Source organism: Manacus candei, unplaced genomic scaffold (genome assembly GCF_025592945.1).
Source record: "Manacus candei isolate 608988 ecotype Guabito, Panama unplaced genomic scaffold, ASM2559294v1 h1tg000080l, whole genome shotgun sequence".
Taxonomy (NCBI): domain Eukaryota; kingdom Metazoa; phylum Chordata; class Aves; order Passeriformes; family Pipridae; genus Manacus; species Manacus candei.
The window spans coordinates 384,306-404,476 of record NW_026138128.1 but is presented as its reverse complement, the minus strand read 5'-3'; the positions used below and the strand labels follow the sequence as shown (position 1 = coordinate 404,476).

Sequence of the window (20,171 nt, the reverse complement as noted above, 5' to 3'; positions counted from 1 at the left end):
GGAGGGAGGCGGCTGGGAGGAGCCATCTTCAGAGCGGGAAGGAGGCCGGATTGACACCCGGAGCCGCCATCTTGAGTGGGGTCAGGGCATGGGAATCACCGCCTTGGGCGCCATCTTGAATACGGGCAATGGCCCCGGCGTGCACGTTGTGCCGTGAGGGGCTGCGGGGGCGGCTCGGCCCCGCCGCCATGTTGGGTGCGGGCAGGGAAGCCGCGCGCCGCCGCCATCCCGGATGAGGGTCGCTCGTCCGCGCCGCCCCTCGGGAGCCGCGCGGGGCCGGAGGGTTTAATTACAGTCCCCATCTGTAATCGCAGTTAATGTCTTAAGGATAAAGATTACCCTGTGAGTGAGGGAGAGAGAGATCCCGTGAGGTAAGACATCTCACGTACCTGCTGCTCAGGCATGAGGCAGATCTGTGCCTCCGGTCCCGTTCTGACCGTTTGCTGCCCGAAACAGCTCCATGGCCCCTCAGGGGCACCTCAGTGCGCCATTACATCGGCTTGTCCCACCTTAATGGTTATCATTGCCTGTAGGCCTCACTTCTGCAGGGATTCAGGTAGATTCCGCGGTTTTGGGGCTTGTCAAACCTCTGGAAGATTTGCTTTGCAGATGCTGGGCCACCTATGGTGAATTTAAACCGACTGTGGCGGTTTTGTGTAAGATCCTTTCCGTGGCTCCCTCAGGGTGAGCGGGGCAGGTGTGAGGGTCTGTCCCCATCCCAGGCCCCTGGATGCTGCTGGATCCTGCCCACCACCGCTCCAGGGAGCAGTTCTGCCGTAGATGAAACACTGTTTAAATACGGACCCATGTGAAGGCTCAGAAAATTACTTTAGAGTGCAAAGGAAATTTGGGCAGTGTTTCTGCTGCGTGTCAGGTAACTCGGGCAGGTACAGACATGCATTTTGTATTCTCGTCTCTCTCAAGCATACACTTGACACATGAGTAGGGAAAAGAAAAAGTTAGAACTGAAATGGTCTGTCTTCTCCCAAACCCGTGTTGCTGTGCCGAGTCCTCTGGCCAGAGCTCTTATTTCTCAGTGGGGCAATTCTCAGAGGTTTCGGAGGCCAGGATCAGACATCACCTGCCTCCCTCACCCTTGTCCCCATCTGTGAAATGCAGGAGCTTGCCTTGGCCTTGGATCTTACCAGGAGCTGGGAACTCTGATTCCCAGATCTTTGACTTACTGAGCTCCCAGTTAAAATCCAGGAAAAGTATGTTCTGATCTATTGCTAAAGGCAAATAAAACTGTCTGAAACCAGGTTGTTTACTGGGTCGTGCATTTGAAAGGCTCAGCTGCTGCCTCAGATAAGAGATTTACAACTTCGATGAGACAAAGAATAGGAAAATGATGGGATTATGGATCCAGTGTAGCTGAGAGCCAGAGAGATAAAGTGATGTGATCAAAGAGAGCAGGAATTTAACAGCCAACACAAGCTTCCTGCACTCCCTTGATCTGTGCCTGGTTTAAGGTGTGTTTCCCGTGGAGGTGTTTCACTTCATCTTCCCTTCAGAATGATTTTATTTCTATACTGTAAGTAAGGGATCCCTCCATGGTAGAGGATGCTGTGGAGACAGAATCCCTCCTTTTTTTTTTTCTTTTTTAAATATGGGCTATTTCAATACCCCTAAAGAAGAGCCCCCTGAACATGCCACAAAGACTGAAAATATTCATTAATGCTCAGCCAGGATCTGATTTTCTAGTGGCTGCTGACATGAGTTTATGGCATGTGCGGGTATCCCAGGTGCTTTCCAGGTATCTATGGTGGAACAGTGAGAGGTGGATGCCAGCACAGGATTCCTGATTTCCAAAGGCCTGTCCTCTGCAGGTGTGGTCTGACTTAAAAGACTTGTTAAGGTTTGTGCAACTCGCTCTGATTTTCCACAGTTCTGGCAGAAATTTTGATTGTGCAACATTTTATCAGTTGTTTTCCTGCAACATGAAGAGAATTTTTCAGGCAGCATCTGCTCAGGGAGCAAAGTGACCAGAGATACTGTTGGGGCTTTCTCTGGGCCAAACAGGAAAATACATTTAAGAACAAGATCACACTTGATATAAAAACCCAGCGGGGAGCAGGACCTGCCCCTGTGTGTCCTTGTGTTTGTTTTGAAAAACAAACCCAGATGAAAATGGCCATGTGGAAAAAAAAAAAAGAGGAGGGCAAAGGGAAAAAAAAGAACCAGTTTGTTTTGTAGGATCCTGCAGCAGCGTCCCACCCTCCAGCTCCGGTTCCTCCGCTGGGAAAGGCCTCTGGGGCACACCCAGCTTTTCTCTTTTTGAGCCCTTCCTGCCTGTGTTATCTCTTGGCATTTAATTCACCACTAGAGAAGAAAAACCTTCTGAAACAAAACGGAGCTTTTCCTGCCTTTTCCCTTTGTATTGTTAAAACAACCCTGCGGCCTGTGCAGGGTCACGGACACTTCTCTGCGTAACTGTGTCCTTTGCAATCTGGCAGAACTCTTCCCCTTCTCCTTCCTCTTCCACCCCATGTTTCTGTCAGCAGTTTGAAAACCAGAAACCCTCCTAAAACACGGCCCCAGTTCAGGAGCCTGAAGCCCTGGGCAGAGTGGTGCATCCTAGATGCTGGTGTCAGTGACAATTGCTTTCCTGGAAGTTCCTCTCCTGCCCTGTTATTCCCAGAACTCTGCAAGGTCCTAAACCAGGGAACTCTTTCCCAGATAACTGCTGCTTGTGTATCCCAAAGAAACCTGGGAACTAGAGGGTGCTTCTCTTTGTCTCTTTTATTTATTTCCAGCCCTTTTCAGCGAACACGGCGGTTTTGTTTCAAAGCATACTGGCAGCTTTAGCAACGTCTTAGGGTGCCAGAACATTCTTCTGTGCATGGCTGAGGATGCCACATCACAGCTCTGGGAGGGGTTAGTGCAGAGCAGGCGGGGCAGGAGCGGAATCCCTGCGGGGTTTGTCAGTCCAGCAGATGTGTCCAGCCCTGACCCTCCTCCCCTGCTCGTGCCCGAGGGAAGGAGCGAGGAGAGGGACCCAAAGCCCCTCTGCAGCTGGGGTGGTTGGAGGAGGAGTGGGCACAGGGAGGGCCGCAGGAGAGCTGGCTGGGTTTGTTCCAGCCCTGGGAAAGGTGCAGCTCTTCCCTGCAGACACGTGGCTTTCTGAGCAGGACACTGCCTGAGTGAGGGGGGCGTTTCTTCCACTGATCCAGGAGAGTTTGGCAGCATGGAGTATTACCAAGGAGTGTTCTGATTGGTAATGGGTAAATAAAGGGGCTTGGAATCGAGCTTAATATCCTGTCAGCAATAAACAGAAGTGTTCTTGGAGAGGGACTTTTTACAAGGGCCTGGAGTGCCCAGACAAAGGGAAGTGGCTTCAAACTGACAGAGGGCAGGGTTAGGTGGGATATTGGGAAAAAATTCTTCCCTGTGAGGGTGGTGAGGCCCTGGCACAGGTTGCCCAGAGCAAATGTGGCTGCTCCATCCCTGGAAGTGTTCTAGGCCAGGTTGGATGGGGCTTGGAGCCTTGTCTAATGGAAAGTGTCTCTGCCCGTGGCAGGAGGGTGGAATGGGATGAGCTTTGAGGTCCCTTCCAGCCCAAACCAGTCTGTGATTCTGTGATTCCTAACCCATGTCTGGGCTCTGGGAGCGAGGTGTCTGTGACAGCTCTACCACTGCAGCGACATGAGGCCTCCAGTGCAGATCCAGAGCTGAGCAGCTGAGAAACACTCTGCGAGCCAGGAGAGCTGCACCTGGGGCACAGTTGGTGTTGCCATTGCACACTCTGAGTTCCCTTTTTACAGAGCTGCCAAACTGCAGCTGCAGGTATTTCATGCTGCAAGCACCTACATCAACTTCAAATTTCAGGTAGAATCAGAAGAACTCACAGTTTACACCTTTCCTTCTTTCTAATCCATGACATGAGAGACTTCTCTGTATTTGTGCTGTTCCTCCATGTTATTTCAGCACTTCCCTGTCCCCAGGCTCCTCCCGATGCTCGGGGCTGACTCATTTCCTGTGCAGGACAAACCAGCCATTTCCTGGCTCTTCAACACAGGACTTTTTTTCCCTTCCAGTCGGGGTTGGAGTGGTGAGGATTAAGCTATAGTTTGAGTAATCCATGGTTTGATTGACCTATGGTCTGATTCACTTGTCTCTTCACTGCAGCCTTCCCCAGAAACCACCTGGCAGCACCTGTGCCTGCTCACCTGGGCCTGCTCACCTGGGCCCCCAGCTCAGTGATTTGGGCCGTGGCATTAAAGTAATCACAGCAGCCCAGCTCTAACAGTGCCATCCTTTCAGTCACTGCAAACCAGGTCTTCTCTTAATTCGATCCATTTCAGCTCATAATAAACAGGATGTTAAAAAAGAACCACAGGGCAAAGCCACTGATATCACAGCACAGATCTAAGCCAGAAATTCTAAGTTACCGCCTCAGCGCTACCAAAATTGCATATTGACATTTGAGAAATCCAGGTGATACCTGTGTTTGTGTTAGACACAGGTTACCAGAAGGCTGGGTTGGTTCCTGTATTTATTCTGTGCCCATCATTCCAACTCTTCCCTCCAACACGTGCTCCCAATTTCCTGAGCCACTCTTTATTCCCACCCCACGCTGTGACTAACTCAAGGACAGCTTGCAACATTGACACTGTGGAGCTCAGACATTGCCTGGCCACTGCCATGCCAGCCTGAGGTGTCACAGTTCTTTTGAGCAGCTTTTTACTGCTGGATTTTTAATTATTCTTTTAATCCTACTTGAACACTTGGATTCATCAGCCTGTCACAGACCTGGAATGTTTGGGAAGAAACTCTGCACAGTAGGGATGCTGCTGCTGGAGTCTGAATGGAGCACATGTGGAGGGCTGAACCCTGAATAATTCATACCTGTAATGATTTATTCATGCCCAGAGCTGGATACCTCCCTGTGACTTTCCATTATCTCAGAGAGAATGCAGGTTCCGATTCCACTGCCCCAGCCTGGTGCCAGCTCCTGGGCTGGACTTGGAGCAGGGGGGCTGATGTCTCTGCTCAACACAAGTGGGCAACTCCTGCCCTTTCAGTGCCACAGCCGTGGCCCCTGACACCCAAACTGAAATGTAGGGACAGGTCCTTGCACATTCCTCAGAAAGGACAGTGGGCAAGCAAGCAGGTAAAGGTCTTTTCCACAGATACATGGGAACTCTGCACTCACAATGCAACATATTCTGAGCATGGAAAACAGGCCCTGACTCACTGTGATGTGACACCACAGAGCTGAGCTCACTCTCCATGAGAAATTGCAGTTTTGTTTCCCACTGTAAAGTTACAGACTCTGACACAGTTGATGCCACATTGCAGGATCGTTTCCTGCCCTCCCAGAAACCTTGCAGGAAAGTCTGGACAAAGAGCAGCAGCTCAGGCTCATCTTTCCTGCCTGCTGTGGGCTCTCAGAAAATGCTATCAGGAGAGGCTTGCAGGCCCACGCTCTGAGTTCCTGACCCGGGTGAGGATTCTGCAAGACATTCAAATTCCATCTGTCTAGAAAGACTGAAAGATGATCCCGCGTTTCAGAGACTCTCCAGACCTGCAGACGGCACTACCCCTCACTGCCTGGTGTGAAATTTCCTAATTGTTTAACCTGTAATCCTGACTTCTTTTGTCCTTGGAATAGGCTCTACATCAGCATAATCAAAAATGTCAAACAGGCTTGAGAACCTCTCCAAGTTGCTAAAAATGAATGTGAGTTTCCTCCCTGCAGACTTGCTTCGTCTCTCCCTTGCTCTGGCCTCAGCTTTCTGAGTGCCTGGTTCCAGTCCCTCAGCATAGTTTGCATTCCACTGCCAAGAATGAACATTTATTTATACAAACAACCCTCCTTCCAAGCACATCTCCCTCTATCCCGGGGCAGGGAAGTAAACACCATTTCTGGTCTGTCTGTAGCTCCAGCTCCGCATTTCCTTTTTGCTTTAGTCAGGGCCTTGTTTGCAGGGAAAGCTGAGTGCTGTTCCATCACTTTGCCATGTCTCAGGTCTGCTCAGCAGTGGCCTGGGAAGCTCCTTTGCTTCCAATGATTTGATTTCGTGACCCTCTAAGGAAGGTGCCAGTTTCCCGACCAGCCCCTCGGGGTGGCTTGCTGGGTCAGCAGCAGTTTCCAGAGCTGGGACCCGGGGGGCTCTGCAGGACTCCGGGAGTGCTTGGCCCACCATACCTGCTGCTCTCCCAGCTCACCATCCCCTGGTGTTCCCCAGTAGGTTACTGGGCTGCTGTACTTGCGCTCCCAGCAGCGCTGTGACACTGGGAGGGAGCCCGGAGGGAACTGGACCCAGGAGAGCAGCGCTGAAGGGGCGAGGGGAGCCAGCTGCAGCTCATGCATTATTGCTGCAGCATCTCCATCGCTCACCTGCCAGGCTCAGGGATTGTTCCTGAAACTTTAGCTCAGCCCCTCTGTCCACAGGTGTCTCCCGTTGCATCTGCCATTCTAAATGGTTGTGGCACAGATGCCAGCTGACTCTGGACAGGGGAATGTCACAGTGGAGCGCAGGTCATTGAAATGAAAAAGGGCCCTGACAGACAGGCATCTGCAGAGCACCTCCAAGTGCTCCCTCAGGTGTGGAGCCTGCCTGCTGCTCACCCCTGCTGTGAGCACTGGGTTTTACTGGTACAAACTGCAGCAACATTTGAAGAGGTGTCCACAGTCTAAAGGTGTGTGTGTCCCTCTGTCCCTCCCCAGGCATGTGGATCACACGGGGGGGTGTGCCCCCCCCAGCACACAGATCACACAGGTGTGAACAGCCCAGTCAGTACTGGCTGTATGTTCCTGTGTTTGTGTGTGTGGCCCCTCCATCTGTGCCATGGTTCCCCTGGGGCTGAGGGGGACATGAGAGACCCCAAAGGCAAAAGGAACACAAGGTCGGGAGGGATTTTCCAAAGGCTGCTCCTCTTCCCCAAATCCTGCGTTTTGTGCCACGTTTGTGGCTCAGTGCAGCTGAGTTGACCTGCTTGTTTCCCCAGCGAGTCAAGAACAGCCGTGTCCGAGCACAGCTGGCTCGGAGGGGACCGGGACAGCCGCGGTCTGTGCCCGCCGTGAGCCCCATTGTGAGCCCGGCCAAGAACGACATCACTTCCCCAGGGCTGCAGCTCTATTAAACACAAAGCTCCAAATGATTTCCTACTTGGATCAAAGCTGTGTTTGTTCCAGTGGCACTTCAGTTTAAAAGGCAATACTGGGAATGAATGAATCCTCCCCAGCGGCAGCTGCTGAGGCTCAGTTGGTTTGTCAGTGCTGTAATTATGCCATGGATGTCTAGTGTTTGCTGCCCCGTAAGTTCCTGAAGGATGTTGTGCAATGGAGCAGCGCAGGGAAGCCTTGCTCCCAGGCTAAGGGGCTTTTGCTTTCATGGTGTGAAGGCTTGCTCATGTTTCAGGTGGTGAAAGTGTTCAGAAATCTCATGGTCTGATTCCAGAATCAAACCCAGAGCCTTCTGGATCAAACTGGATTGAAATGTATGAAGAGACCCAGTGGCCTATGGCCAGAACCCTGGAATTGGTGGTTTGATTGTAGGCTGGGGTCTGGGTGAGGAACCTGCTCCCTAAATCCTTGTCTGGGTTGTACAGCAGATGCTCTGTGTGACAGACAGGAGGTGGAGGAAGCCCTCCAGAGTATGAAATTAGGCACTAAAAGAACACAAAGGCGGGAACAGCAGCATGTGAAGTCAGGGAGAACTGAGAGCATTGGAGATGCCAAAGGAACAAAAGAAACCCAATATCCTTTAGAAGGTTTAATATTTAATTGGTGAGCTCTCTGATACCAGGGCAGTGAGTGTGGTGGACAATGACAGGAGCCATGGAAGGGGTGCCAAGTGTCCCCCGTGGGGCCCCAGCACCCCCAACACACAGGCACAGAGGCTCCTTGTGTGCAGAACCATCAGTTCTGTGCACAGCTCCCTGCTCTGTCCCACAGCACTGAATTCCTGGTTCTGGGTAAAACCAGCATCGACATGGCCCAAAGGAGACTCCCACTGCGTGGTGGCAGGTCTGAATGTGCTGCTCCTGCTGCCTCCTGTGCAGGTACTGCCCACACCTGCAGCCCAGAGGAGCATTTCCATGAGCTCACACACACTCCCTGTGGAGCTGAGTTCCATCCATCAGGACAGCTCAGCTTCGTTTTCTTGCTTTAAGGTCAGGGCTCAAAAAATACGTAACAATACTTTATTTATTGAGAAAATACTTCATTTCATATTGCAAGGTGACCAGTTCCTTCTGCAGCAGAAGGATCCTTGCCTCAGGGAGGGGGTGTGTGTGGGGGGGGAATTGCCCCTTTTGAGGCATTTCAGCCAAGAACTCCAGATCCAAACCCACCCGTTAGCTCCTGTTTTCTGGAATCTGTCGAGTGGAGTTGATGGTTTACTCTTGCTCACGCTCTGGGCAGGGTGGTAGGGCTGCTGCAGGAGTCAACAGCTCTCCCAGATCCCATGCCAGAGCATGTGTTTCTTGTCCAAACCAGCAGCCACGTGTGCCAGTGCTAAGGCTTGCTGCCTCTCCCAGGAGACAGGTGCCATCCAGCTGTGGGGTTTTCATCTGTGAGGCTCTCAGCTCTGCTCTCAAAGAGTAGGGGACAGCAGTGGGGAGCCACTGCCTCTCACTGGTACGTCTCAGGTCCTGCTGATCCCGGCTGCTGCCCCAGGCAGCCACTCAGGGCAGAGAGTTTTGCTCATTGCTTCCATCCCACCCGAGGGATTGGCAGGCTGCTTTGAGATCCCTTTCCTAGCTAACTAACACCTCTCTCTCCCCTCTCTCCTAGGCTGCCCTGTGCCCTGGGTGAGATCCTGTCCTTTGGCAGTGCTGTGCTCCCTGGGAGGCTGCCCAGGGCGTCCACGTGATCTTGGAGCAGGTAAGGGAGACAGTGGCACTTCAGAACAAGGACACAGTAGGACACTGAGCAGGAGCCAAGGCTCCAAAGGTGGGAGCCTGCAAGTCATCCAGATGTCCCATGGCATCCCCAGAGGGCACGAACCAATATATTTGCCTGTGGCCAAAATCCTGGGGTGCTGTGCCGGGAGATATTTTGTGGGGGACAGGCACTTTGGGTTCCCTTTGGACTCCCCGTGCCAGAGACCCAGCAGGGACTGGAACAGGCCATCCCGAAGCCAGGGAGCTTCCCCTCCCCTGCAAGGTACTTTGTTACCAACAAAGTGGTTTCTCCTGCCTGGGGGAGCCATTTCCCATCACATCCCAGCAAACCTCCATAAACACCTGAAGGGCAGAAGTGAGCACAAGTGTTTGCCTGGTGCTGGTGAGGCTGAGTCCTGCACCCCCAGGCCGAGTCTCCTCGACTTCAGGGGCCTTAGACAAGGAAAACCCTCACACCTGGGAAGGAGCTGAGGTGTGGGTCAGTAAAGTTGGTCTGTATGGTAAAAGAAGTAGGTTACGATGTCCCATTGTGAACAATTACATCTAATTACAAGTCGCAGATTTGCCACAATTACTATTTAATAACAAATTGCTGCCATGCTCCAGCCAGAGCGTGCCAGGGGAAACGTGAGCTCTGGTCTTTGTGGGGGGGACAGCAGAGGAGAGGGCTCTGGCTCAGCTCAGGGAGGGGCAAGTGCCAGGCCCCGAAACGGGGCTGAAACAGTGGGTGCTGTGTCCTCCTGCCCACAGCACTGGTAGGTGAGTTTGGGTTGGTTTGGGCTGGTTTGAGTTGCTTTGGTTTTGTCGGTTGGGGTTGGGTTGTTTGGTTATTTGGGTTAGTTTAGTTGACGGTTGAAGAAACGCCTTGTGGCACACAGCGATTTTAGTTAAACTTTAAAAGGCTGCTCAGAAATATAAAAAACTGCAATAAACTCTCTAACGATTAAATGGAACAAGGTTTGCCCCCTCTCCTGGCCAGCCCCGGTGGCCCGTTGGCTTCGGCTCTTTGATATCCAGTCCTGGCGGAGCTGCACCGGGGCGAGCCCAGCCCGGGAGGCCCTTCCCTGCTCTGCCGCGCCGGTGCCGGTGCCGGCCCCGGCCGGGGCTGCGGCTCCCGGCGGGAACAAGGACACGGCGGGACCGGCACCGGGACCGGCACCGGGGGGCCGGGCCGAGCACCGGGGGCCGGGCGCCCCCTGCCGGTACCGGGGCCGGGCGCCCCCTGCCGGTACCGGGGCCGAGGCCCCCTGCCGGTACCGGGGCCGGGCGCCCCCTGCCGGTACCGGGGCCGAGGCCCCCTGCCGGTACCGGGCGGCAGGAACAAAAGGGGTCCTTGTTTCACGTCGTTCCCGGGTGATTTGCGAGCCCGGCGCACCCAAACGCGGCGGAACCGGCAGGATCAAAGGAGCTCGTACAGCCGGAGACACCGGAATCACCCCGTGCCCGGCGCTTAGGGGCAAAGCCGGGGGCAGCGAGTGAAACGGCAACACTCCTGCATGGCCCCCGGGGTGAGGTCACCGACCACGGAACAGCGACAGTGGCGGGGGCACAGTCAGTCCCCACGGCCTGGCTGTGCCTGTAACTGCTCCATGCTCATCCCAGCACCTGTCTGGGAACAAAACATCCCGGGGAGAGTCACAGCCTGCACGTGGGATCATGAGGACAGTCTGGCCACCTGTCCCCATGGCACTGGCACAGGTGTGAGGTGCCTCCAGGTACCACCAGGGCCCTGACAAGGTGTCAGCGACACTGCAGCGTTTCCTGTCCAGGTCACACATTTGCCCATCGCTGATTTCAGCTTTCCCACTTCCTCCTGAACTCCTATTTATAGAAGTTCATGGTTTCAAATGACTTTTTTCTGTCACTCGGGCTGGTTTGGTGGCTGATCCCTGCTTAGTGGCCCAGGCAATGCTGTACCAGCTGCCCCTGGCTTTTATTATTGCTTTTCAGAGGCCTTGATGCAGTGCTCACAGTCACATCCCAGGCCAGTGTCTCCAGAACGCAGCCCCTCAGGAGCAGAGACAGGAATGGGGGGAAAGTGGTGTCCGAATCTTTGAACAAGAAAGCTCTTGTTTGAGGAATGTGGTGCTGGAGGCCAGTGTTTGCCAGCAGGGTCTGCCTCCCGCTCAGAGCCGGTGCCTGCAGTCAGACCCTGCCCTCTGCAGACTCACAGGGCGGGGGGGGGGATTTTCTGGAAGCATCTCTCAAAATGGAGGAACGGCTCCCTGTAGCCAGTACAGGATATATCCTGGGAATTGTATTTCTGCAGACAGGGCAGGAGGGGCTGGTGGAACTATGTGCGGAAGCAGGAAGAGAGCTGAAGAGGTGCTGAGAATGCTCTTGTACAGGGCAGAGGAGGAGGGAAACAAACATCTCAGAGAACAGGAAAACCGAAGTGCTGGAAAATGATGGATCCACCCCCCAGGCCCCTGCTAAGGAGGATGGGACAAGCTCCATGATTTCTGGCAGCCACGAGCTGCTGCTGCTCCACTCAGCTCCGTCCTGCAGCCAGATGTGTTGAGTGCAGCTTCAGCCCTTCCTGCCCGACACGCCCCGGCAGTGCCCCCACGCTGGCCACAGCTCTGGCGGTGCCCCACACCTGTGTTTGGCCCCCCAGCTCCAGGGAGGGATTCCCGAGGGAGCAGGGAAGGGGGCAGGAGTCAAGTGTAAGCACTGCTGTTCTGTATCCTGTTGTTTTCCTACCAGGATTGTTGCAGTTTCCTGCACTGTCTTATCTGGAGCAGGGAAGCCAGCGCTCTCCGATTCACTGGTGTGTGTCAGTGTGTGTCCCAGGTTCTAATCTGCAAAACAGGCGTTAGAGCCCCTGAGAGGAACCAGCCAGGGCTGTCACAGGGCAGGGGGACAGGGACAGAGGGGGCAAAGGGCTTTTAGTGCCTTGAAATGAGTGTCTTTATTTGGTGCTCCTGTTTGCACAAGGCTGTGTGTGTCACACGGGTTTGGGCCTTCGGCACACCCAAGAGGGACAGGGAGGGAGATCCCGATGGTGACATTCTGAGGTGATTCTGTGTTTGACAGACTTTACAGGAGGATAATTTTTAGAAAATGCTGAGCATGCTTTCCCCCATCCCCAAAGGCTCAAAGTACAAACAGGAAAGTCTTAAAGCAAAAAGACCATTTCCGTGTTTCAGCCAGCCCGGAGTTCAGTCTCCCCGAAACGCTGGAGACTCCTGTGAAGTTACTTGGCCATATTTTCTGTAATACAGAGGTAAAATCTGCATCCACAGCACTGAGGCCTGGAAAGCTGTGCAGAGGAACAGGGCCTGAGAAAGCCAAATCCTGTAGATTTAAAAAAACCAACCACCTTTTTTCCTCGAGTGAACCTGAATTCGTCTAACTATGTGTTTTAGCAGTGCACTGAATTCCCCATGGGTTAAAAAAAATTAAATCCTTTACTGTACAGCTCTGGAATGTCCTGTTTTCAGGACAGAAAGGTGTAGGTCCTGCGCACAGTGTCCATTATCAGATGGGAGCCTCTCCTGGAAGGAAAATTAACCCAGCACATCGGCTCCCAACCACGCAGACACTGAACCAGGCACAAGGCTCCAAAACAAAACTCCCTCCCCACAGGCATCCCAGGGTTGCTGGAAGCAGGTAAAAACTGTGGCAGTGATCAAGATGGATTTTTATTATTTAAAGAGAAGATAAGTATGCCAGTTCAGCCTTTGGGGGAAGGATGGGTCATTTTTCTCACTCAGCTGTGACTGTGAATCCAGGCCAATTCCACTTGCCATTCCTTTGGGGCACTCCCAGCTGCTGGAAGTGTGGGGGCTGCAGTGGGCTGAAGGGTCTGTAGCTGAGCACCAGAATCTGTGCTGGGAACTAAATAGCAAGAGAAAAAAAGGGTTTTTTTCCCCGAGCCATCAGGAAGAGGAAGACATGTGTCTGGAGATAAGGAAAGATAAAAGCATTCCACTTGCAGAGGCCTGTGATAGGGATCAAGATGTTCATCTGCCAAGTCAGTAATTTTGTGGCCTTATAACCATGTGGAGTTTCCGTTCCTGTTACCTTTTCCCACACTGACTGAAGGCACTGGATTATTGGCATGGAAGTTCCTTTGAGTCTGTCCGAGCAGCTCAGCCCTTTCAGGGAATTGCACAGGCTGAACTCAAAGATAAAACTCTCTTTGACTTCAGGAGGGAAAACAGTTCTCCCTGGAGTTTAGGTGCAGCTTTTGGGGGCTCAGCAGGCACAGTCTGTGAGCTCCCTGGCCTGGGGAGGTGGGAACAGGTCAGACACCTCTGGGGAGAAGCTTGGGCAGAGCCACTTTCTGTGAGGGGTCAGGACAGCCAAAACAGCTGTTGGAGGTGACTCCCTGCCCTGTTTGCTGGCATCCATCAGGCGTGAGCTCACGGGGACAGTAGATCCATCCAAGGCCTTGATTAACGTCAGGAGCTCAAAGTGCATTTGCTGCTTCCAAACAGGCTTTTATTGTCTGATTTTTGGTTAAAGCAGCAGTAGATTTCTGTAAAAAATGCTCTGTAAATCCTGGCTTTGCACATTCCACACGCTGGCACACACAACAAGCAAGCATTCAGGCTAAAATTATCCGTGCTATCATTAGGCAGGAACACATGGATTGATGGAGCCTAAGTGCAGAAGAGAGCTGTGCTGTTGTGCTGCAGGCAGGCTCACCCCAAAGGGAGCAGTTCCTGTGCTTCCCAGTCATTCCCTGTCGGCACCTGCTAGAGGTGTGACCTGTTCCCTTTGGACAGGAGAGCCGGTGGGTTGGGCTGGTGCTGGGCGGGCACTGAAGGCCCCAGGCACCAGGGACGCCGGGCACAGCCTCTGCCCTGGGGCCGGCACTCCTGCGGCACAGCCGTTCCTGCCCCAGCGCTGCCAGGTCTGCCTTCAGCGTAACCCACACTCCTGAGATCAATCCCTGCGGACAAGCACCGCGTTCACGGATTACAGAGCAGCCCTGCAGCTGTCAGCTGGGATGGGCTTCTCCCGTGTTCCACAGCTCACCGGCAGAGCAGGAGCCCCGGGGCTGCAGCTGCCGTACCTGGCAGTGGGTGCTCAGGTGTGCTGGGCTGTCCTCACTGACTGCCAGCCAGGGCCTGTTCTCACCAAGAGCTGTGTCACATTTAGGCCAGAACTGCTCAAAGAACCAGTCTAGACATGGTTCCTGTGTCCAGTGTTTTCAGCCTGGCTTCTTTTACCTCGACTAATTGCAAAGCTTTTAATTAATCATGGCCCGAGATGCCTGGAGCACAGGCTCCACTCCGGCCTGCGAGCACATGGTGTCAGTCACGGAGGGTGACACAGTGTCAGTCACGGAGGGTGACGGTGTCAGTCACGGAGGGTGACACAGTGTCAGTCACAGAGGGTGACGCGGTGTCAGTCACGGAGGGTCCCGGCTGCTGTGGTGCCGAGGGTCCGTTACATGTTCCCTGTGACACAGAGACAGGGATGAATGTCCAGGCTGCTACATGGAGCCTTCCAAATAGATGGGAGAGTTTCAGTCTCTAGTATAAATACGAGTTAAATGTGCAAATCCTTCAGTTGGGAAACCACCTCTTGTTACTGTTTGCACAGTCAGAGAATGTCAGATTGAACCAGCCTCGCTATTCCTGGTTCTCTCTCTGCAGTTCAGCACTCGGAGACACAGAGCTTGCCAACCACAGAGTGCTGAAGGAACAACTCACAGAGTTCAGTTTGTAAAATCCTATTTTCAATGTTTATATTTCGTTTCTGTTTTGTTGGTGCTGCAGAGGCTGATCCTGCAAATATTTACTCCAGTCAGGTTTTGTGTTTGGAGTTCCTGGGAACCCAGGGAGCTCAGCCCAGGGAGGGCACGGGCCTGAAGTGGTCTTTGTTCTGGGCCGAGCTTGGAGAAGTTCAGTTGCCTGTGCTGGTCAGGGTTTTTTTAATATATATATACACACATATATATACACATACATACATGTATTTAGACACACACGTGTGATAATTATTTCAGGTGCTGAGAGAGAAAGGCCATTCAAAGAGTCACTTACTGATCTCCACCTGAGAGAAGGCTCAGCGACACAGAAAGCAGCAGCATGGTGAGTGTTCTGTTATGGCATAAATGATCCCAAAGACAGAAGGAATGAACAAATTGGTTTGTAAAAGGAATCATGAGAGGAAATTGCCAATCTACAATTATCACTCTATTGGGGAGGGACAGAAACAGCCCCAGGACTGCTCTTCTCTGCACAGCCCCTCTCACTCATGTTCTTTCCAACATGCCTTTGCAGAACAAGAGCTCTGGTGATGGAGAGTGCAGCAAAGCCAGTTCCCTTCACACAGGTCTCTCCAAACTTGTGATCTGGGCACACAGTCACGGGACCATATGCAATGAGATCCCAGCCCTGGAATTTATACAGAACACGGGTCACCTGAGCAGGGACAATGCTATGCTGTGGATGTGCAGAGTCGGACATGCCTATCACTGGCAGTATGAGAAGTTACATGACAGAGACAGAGAAGGGACTGAGGCTGTAGGAAGGAAAAGGAGGCCCCAGTTTTCCGAGGCTTCAGCAAGGGAAGATAGCTTTGGGGAAAAGAGGCTCAGGCTGACCCCATCATCTTTTGAGAGGGCTCAAGCAGATGTTGGGAGCACAGGGTCATGTGGCAGATCCCCAGGAGTCACTCAGCAGAAGGCTGACACAGCCTATGCAAGGCATAAGAAGCCATCACCCAGAGGGAGTCAGAATACCAGGGAACTGATGACACCTTGCTCTGCAGCAGAGCAGCACTTGGCAGTCGCTGGGCTCCAGACTGGTGGTCAGAACGTGAAGCTCAAAGATGACGATGACGTACTGATCATCTCCGACGAAGAGCAGTGTGTGGCAGTTAAAGACAACCAAGGAGACAGAATCAACCAGAATAATGTGTCAGAGCCACCTACTCAGGTGGATTTGCAGATGCTTCACTGCCAGGAGTTGGCATTTCACCAGCCAACAGCCCCTCAAAGATCTGCCTTTGCCAGCATGGCAGGGCCACCTCTAGCCCGTGCCTATGTTCTGCAGTCCCCTGTCAGCAACCTGGAGGACCCGGGCAGGAACATCCTGAGGTTGGGTCATTTCTCTGCTGCAGGGCCCACGGCTGAAACTTCCAGAGGGAGGAACCCCCCAGAGTCAGCAGCACCTCTTCCTGTCTCCAGCACCGAAGAGAAGGCCCAGCTTGAGTCATGCCCCTTGGTGACATTCTTTAAGTTCCAAGCCACTGCTGATGTCCAGCAGCAGCTCCAGCTGAGCCCTCCAAAGCATGGCATGCTAGGAGTGGACTCCAGCAGGAATGGCACTGAGAATTTGGCAGAGGAGAGCGAGCCGTCGGGATCCAGGCAGGCACCTCATCCTTCAGCCTTCCAGAGTCTAGAGAGCCATCCACCTGCAGCCTCAAACAGAGGTAAGAGAGCCCAGAGTTCTGTGCCTGCAGGGGTGTGGGGGTGTTCTTTTAATCACTTTCCCAAAATAGCAAAGGAGGGCGAGTTCACATCACTGCCAAGGTCTATTCTGCAGCATCTAAGTAAATCCCTTGGATTTGGGGCACTCTTGTTTCTACTCAAAGGGACTAAAAAGATCCCTGCCTGAAGCAATTAGCACTTCTGTAGGAAATACCCTTCCCTGAGTTACCCAAAGGTGTTCTTGGCTGCAGCCTAGCCCCAACATCCCAGTGTTGAACACTTTGGTCTTCCATTTTATGTAGTATCCCCACATGGAACATTGGCTGTACTTGAGACAGTCCCTATGAGAAACTGGAGCCAGAGATGGGAACTTGGTTCTCAAGAGAAGGAAACAAGGGGAAGTAACTTAACCCAGAGAAATTGTGGCTGAAGCCCTGCCTGCACCAAAGCCAGTGGCAAAAGATCCCAGCGCTGGCAGTGGCAGAGTGTCAGCCCTGCATGGGAAGTGCCAGGAGCTCCATGCATTGCTTTAGTCCTTTCAAGAATGAAGGTTTTCATATGCACTGTCCTGCAGCGTGGGGGCCTGGGTACATGCTTGGGAAGGGCAGAGGGTGCTGAGGCAGCATTTGGGGTTTGCCTGTGATGTGCTTACACTGTTGGTGCTGGTCCTGAACAGGCTTGGGGTTACAGACACTCGTGTTCCTTGTGGAGCCACAACCACACAAACTGCCACAGTTGGGTTTTGGGAGCATTATTTGACTATTTTCATAGCTGACATCAAGTGTCATCTGAAGGGACTGGACATTCACCTGGGAATGTCTGTGTAGTGTCTGTTCCTGCCAAGGTAGCTGGCTCATGGCTCAGAAGAGGCCTTGGCATTATTGATTCATGAGCCATTGCTCTCTGCACCCAGAGCAGTCAGTACAAAACAGGCCAGAAACCCAAACCAGCGGGACAGGGATCAGAGGAATCCACCTAATCCATCCACAATATGTCAGGATGACAGCTAAGCATGTACAAAAGAACCTGGTACAAAAAGGGGAACCTATAGATGTTGGCTCACGAGCCCTTTCCCATCTCCCCCTCCTCAGTCCTGGACAAGTCACAGGCAAGCAGATGGAGCTTTCCATCAATCCAAAGAATTAATTTCTCACGCTACATTGAACTAGGTAGATGTGGTATTGCCATGGCAACTTAAGAGAGAGCCCAACTGGAATCCTGGCAATCCTTTAAACAATATAATAATACACGTTTACTCACCTGTTTGTTTTCCCTCACCATCCTCCTCAACTTTTGGTTCATGCTTTTATTTCATGATGACAGGGAAATCTCCCTGTCTGGCAGTGAGGAGGGCCAGCAGCCAACAGAGAGGGAGCAGGAAGGAGCCCAGCCCTCCCTGGAGAGGTGGGTGCTGTCAGGTGCCGCTGGTTGTGGAGAACACAAAACTGACCCACAGCTCTAGGGGAGGGGTTTGAGAGAGTCCTGGCCCCCAAATGGCTTTCAGAAGGGAGGTGGACACCATCCTGCATCTCCTCATGTTTTACTGATCTTTGTGAATTCTCGCTCTCTACAAAGCTGTGTCTTAACTTTCAGGTGTTCTGCAGAAGCAGGAGAAAAAGAAAAACTGTCCCACTAGTGATATAAAGGTGTTCAAAGACTGGCTGATGTTGCACCACCCCTCTGAGACACGTGAGATCCACACACTGCCACCTGAAGACCTCGACCGCTACCTGGTCTCATTCTTCAGCTCCACCAAGAGACAGGATGGCACAGATTTTTCTGCCCATTCCTTTGGCTTCTTGCAGCGCAACATCGAGCGGTACCTCAAGGAGCACAGCTACCAGTACAACGTGGTGAGAGGGCTGGAGTTCAGGGCCTCTCAGGAGGCTTGGAAACTAAAGTATCAGTGCCTGTTCCAAAAGAAGAGGGAGGAAGAGTGGAGTATTTTGGAGAACCTGACAGATGAAGATGTGGAAAACCTTCGTAAGAAGGGAATTTTAAACAGGATGGACCCTCAGGGCTTTCTGCACCTCATGTTCACCAGCATTGTTAGGGGGTTTGGGGCAAGCACCCACCGCCAGAGCCACCACCTCTACTGGGGACAGCTGGTGCTGAGGAAGAGTGAGGGAGAGGTGGAGTACTTGGAGTGGAAGGATGATCTGAGCCCAGAAGGAAACAAAGGGGAGTCAAGCCCACGGCTCTTTGCCAAGCCTGCTGATCCAGAGAACTGTCCAGTCACCAGTTACAAGGAGTACGCCAGGAGGAGGCCCCCGGACAGCCTGAACGACAGCGATGCACTTTACCTGGCTCCCAGGTCACAGTGCTCCAGCTGGGACGAGGTGTGGTACTTCAGCAAGCCACTGACAAGAGCCAAAATGGAAAAGATCTTGAAAGTTATTACCCAGCAAATCAGAGGAGCCGTAAGGAAGCCCAGGCAATAGAGGTGTCCCCTCAGCTTTCCCCCTTAAACCACTCCAAGGCTCCTCTGAAACAGAATCCTGTCGTGATATTTGGTGTAGGCTGAGAGCAAACATCCTTCTGCTGGTCTTTGCCTTGGCACTGAAGGCACCTACACATCTGCAGCGCCTCAGCTTCAAGGTAAATTCCTCTGTTGTTCTTTCTGTTATTGGAATTGATAATTCAGTGAGTTAATGAGAATCTTCCGTTTCACATTTACGAAATGAGTTAATGTTCTACTGTACAGTCAGTGCCATGAGAAACCACCAGTGCTGACATAGAGGTCTTGAGGGTGGCACAGCCCAGCCAGGAGTGTCAACTGCACCTTCATTTTGGGGGCTGACACAGCTCAGCCCGGGGCACAGGCCTGCAGGGAAGGATGAGCAACACGAGGAGAACGACGACGTTGCTGATCCCCATCTCATGGGATTGCTTCCAACAAGGTTCAGGTCATTTCCCTTAGTGAAAGATTCATAGATTGCAGAAGTTGTGGCTGTTTTAAGAAGTTATTTAAAGTGTCTGACAGTGTTGAAGGGTTTTATGGTAAGTGGTTTCCCTGGAGTGCAAAATGCAGCTCCCCAAAGGCCCTGGGAGATGTGCCGAGCTCTGCTTAGGGCTGTTCAGTGCCTGTTACATTCCAGTCACGTTGTTGGTTGCATTGTTGACAGAACCAAATAAAAGAACCTTTAGCTCAGTCCTGTCTGTCTGTTCTACCAGGTTGCAGCAGGTGCCCTGAACAGCGGGTGGTGGCTCCCTGGAACACCAGCATGTTCCACGTTGTTCCCTGCAGTGTCCCTGGAACACCAGCGTGTTCCATGTTGTTCCCTGTGGTGTCCCTTGCTCCTGGCCTGCTGGTGCAAAGCTCTCCTAGGGGGAGTTTGGGCCCTTTGAAGCCCTCCGAGCCACCTCCATGGTTTCTGAACAAGGCCTTGGGGGCCAAGCCCTTTGCCAGAATCGGTCCTGTTTGAGGAATTTCACACCACCAGATAACTTAGGGATGTTTGAAGAGACATAAAGAAAGACAAACTCAGTTTGTCCAAAGTGCTGAAGGGCGTCTGCCTGTTCCCCTAATGCTGCTGAGCCCTGAGGGCATCACGAAGGCCCCACGATGGCACAGCCATCCCAAAGGGCCCACCAGTGCCCAGGTGACCCACCCGTGGGCACAGCTCTGCACCCCATGGGGCCAGGCTTCTCTCAGCTCTGAGACCACCACTGGTCTGGCTTTTTCCTCCCCTGTGCTGATCAGTTTGGCCCACACCTGCCAAAAATACCCGGTGGCACAGTCAGCCCCCTCCAAGCTGTCACAGCACCTGGGCCCCTCCCAGCTCCCTGGGGCTCCACCAGGAAACTCCCCCAGTCAGCACCCACAGAGTGGGGCTGGAGTCCCAGTGGGGTCTGTGCAGGGACCCTCCTAGCAGGGGCAGCCAGGCACAGACATTTCAGTGTGGTTGGGGTCAGACAGGACCTTAAAGCC

General features: G+C 52.9%; 1 protein-coding gene across 6 annotated transcripts; it reads left to right on the top strand.

Moving 5' to 3' along the window:
- The first annotated feature begins 94 nt into the window (after positions 1-94).
- LOC127481534 (uncharacterized) lies at positions 95-19,362 on the top strand. Of its 6 annotated transcripts, none has more exons than XM_051810935.1 (5): positions 95-371; positions 8,741-8,830; positions 14,813-14,897; positions 15,090-16,242; positions 17,834-19,362. In XM_051810935.1, the coding sequence occupies exons 3-5, from the start codon at positions 14,895-14,897 to the stop codon at positions 18,679-18,681; spliced, it is 2,004 nt and encodes a 667-aa protein (XP_051666895.1). In that variant the 5' UTR covers positions 95-371; positions 8,741-8,830; positions 14,813-14,894; the 3' UTR covers positions 18,682-19,362. The 6 variants fall into 6 exon arrangements, with proteins under 6 accessions (XP_051666895.1, XP_051666897.1, XP_051666899.1 ...); XM_051810937.1 differs by lacking the exon at positions 95-371 and adding an exon at positions 7,673-7,716; XM_051810939.1 differs by lacking the exons at positions 95-371; positions 8,741-8,830 and adding an exon at positions 14,107-14,137.
- The last annotated feature ends 809 nt before the right edge of the window (positions 19,363-20,171 follow it).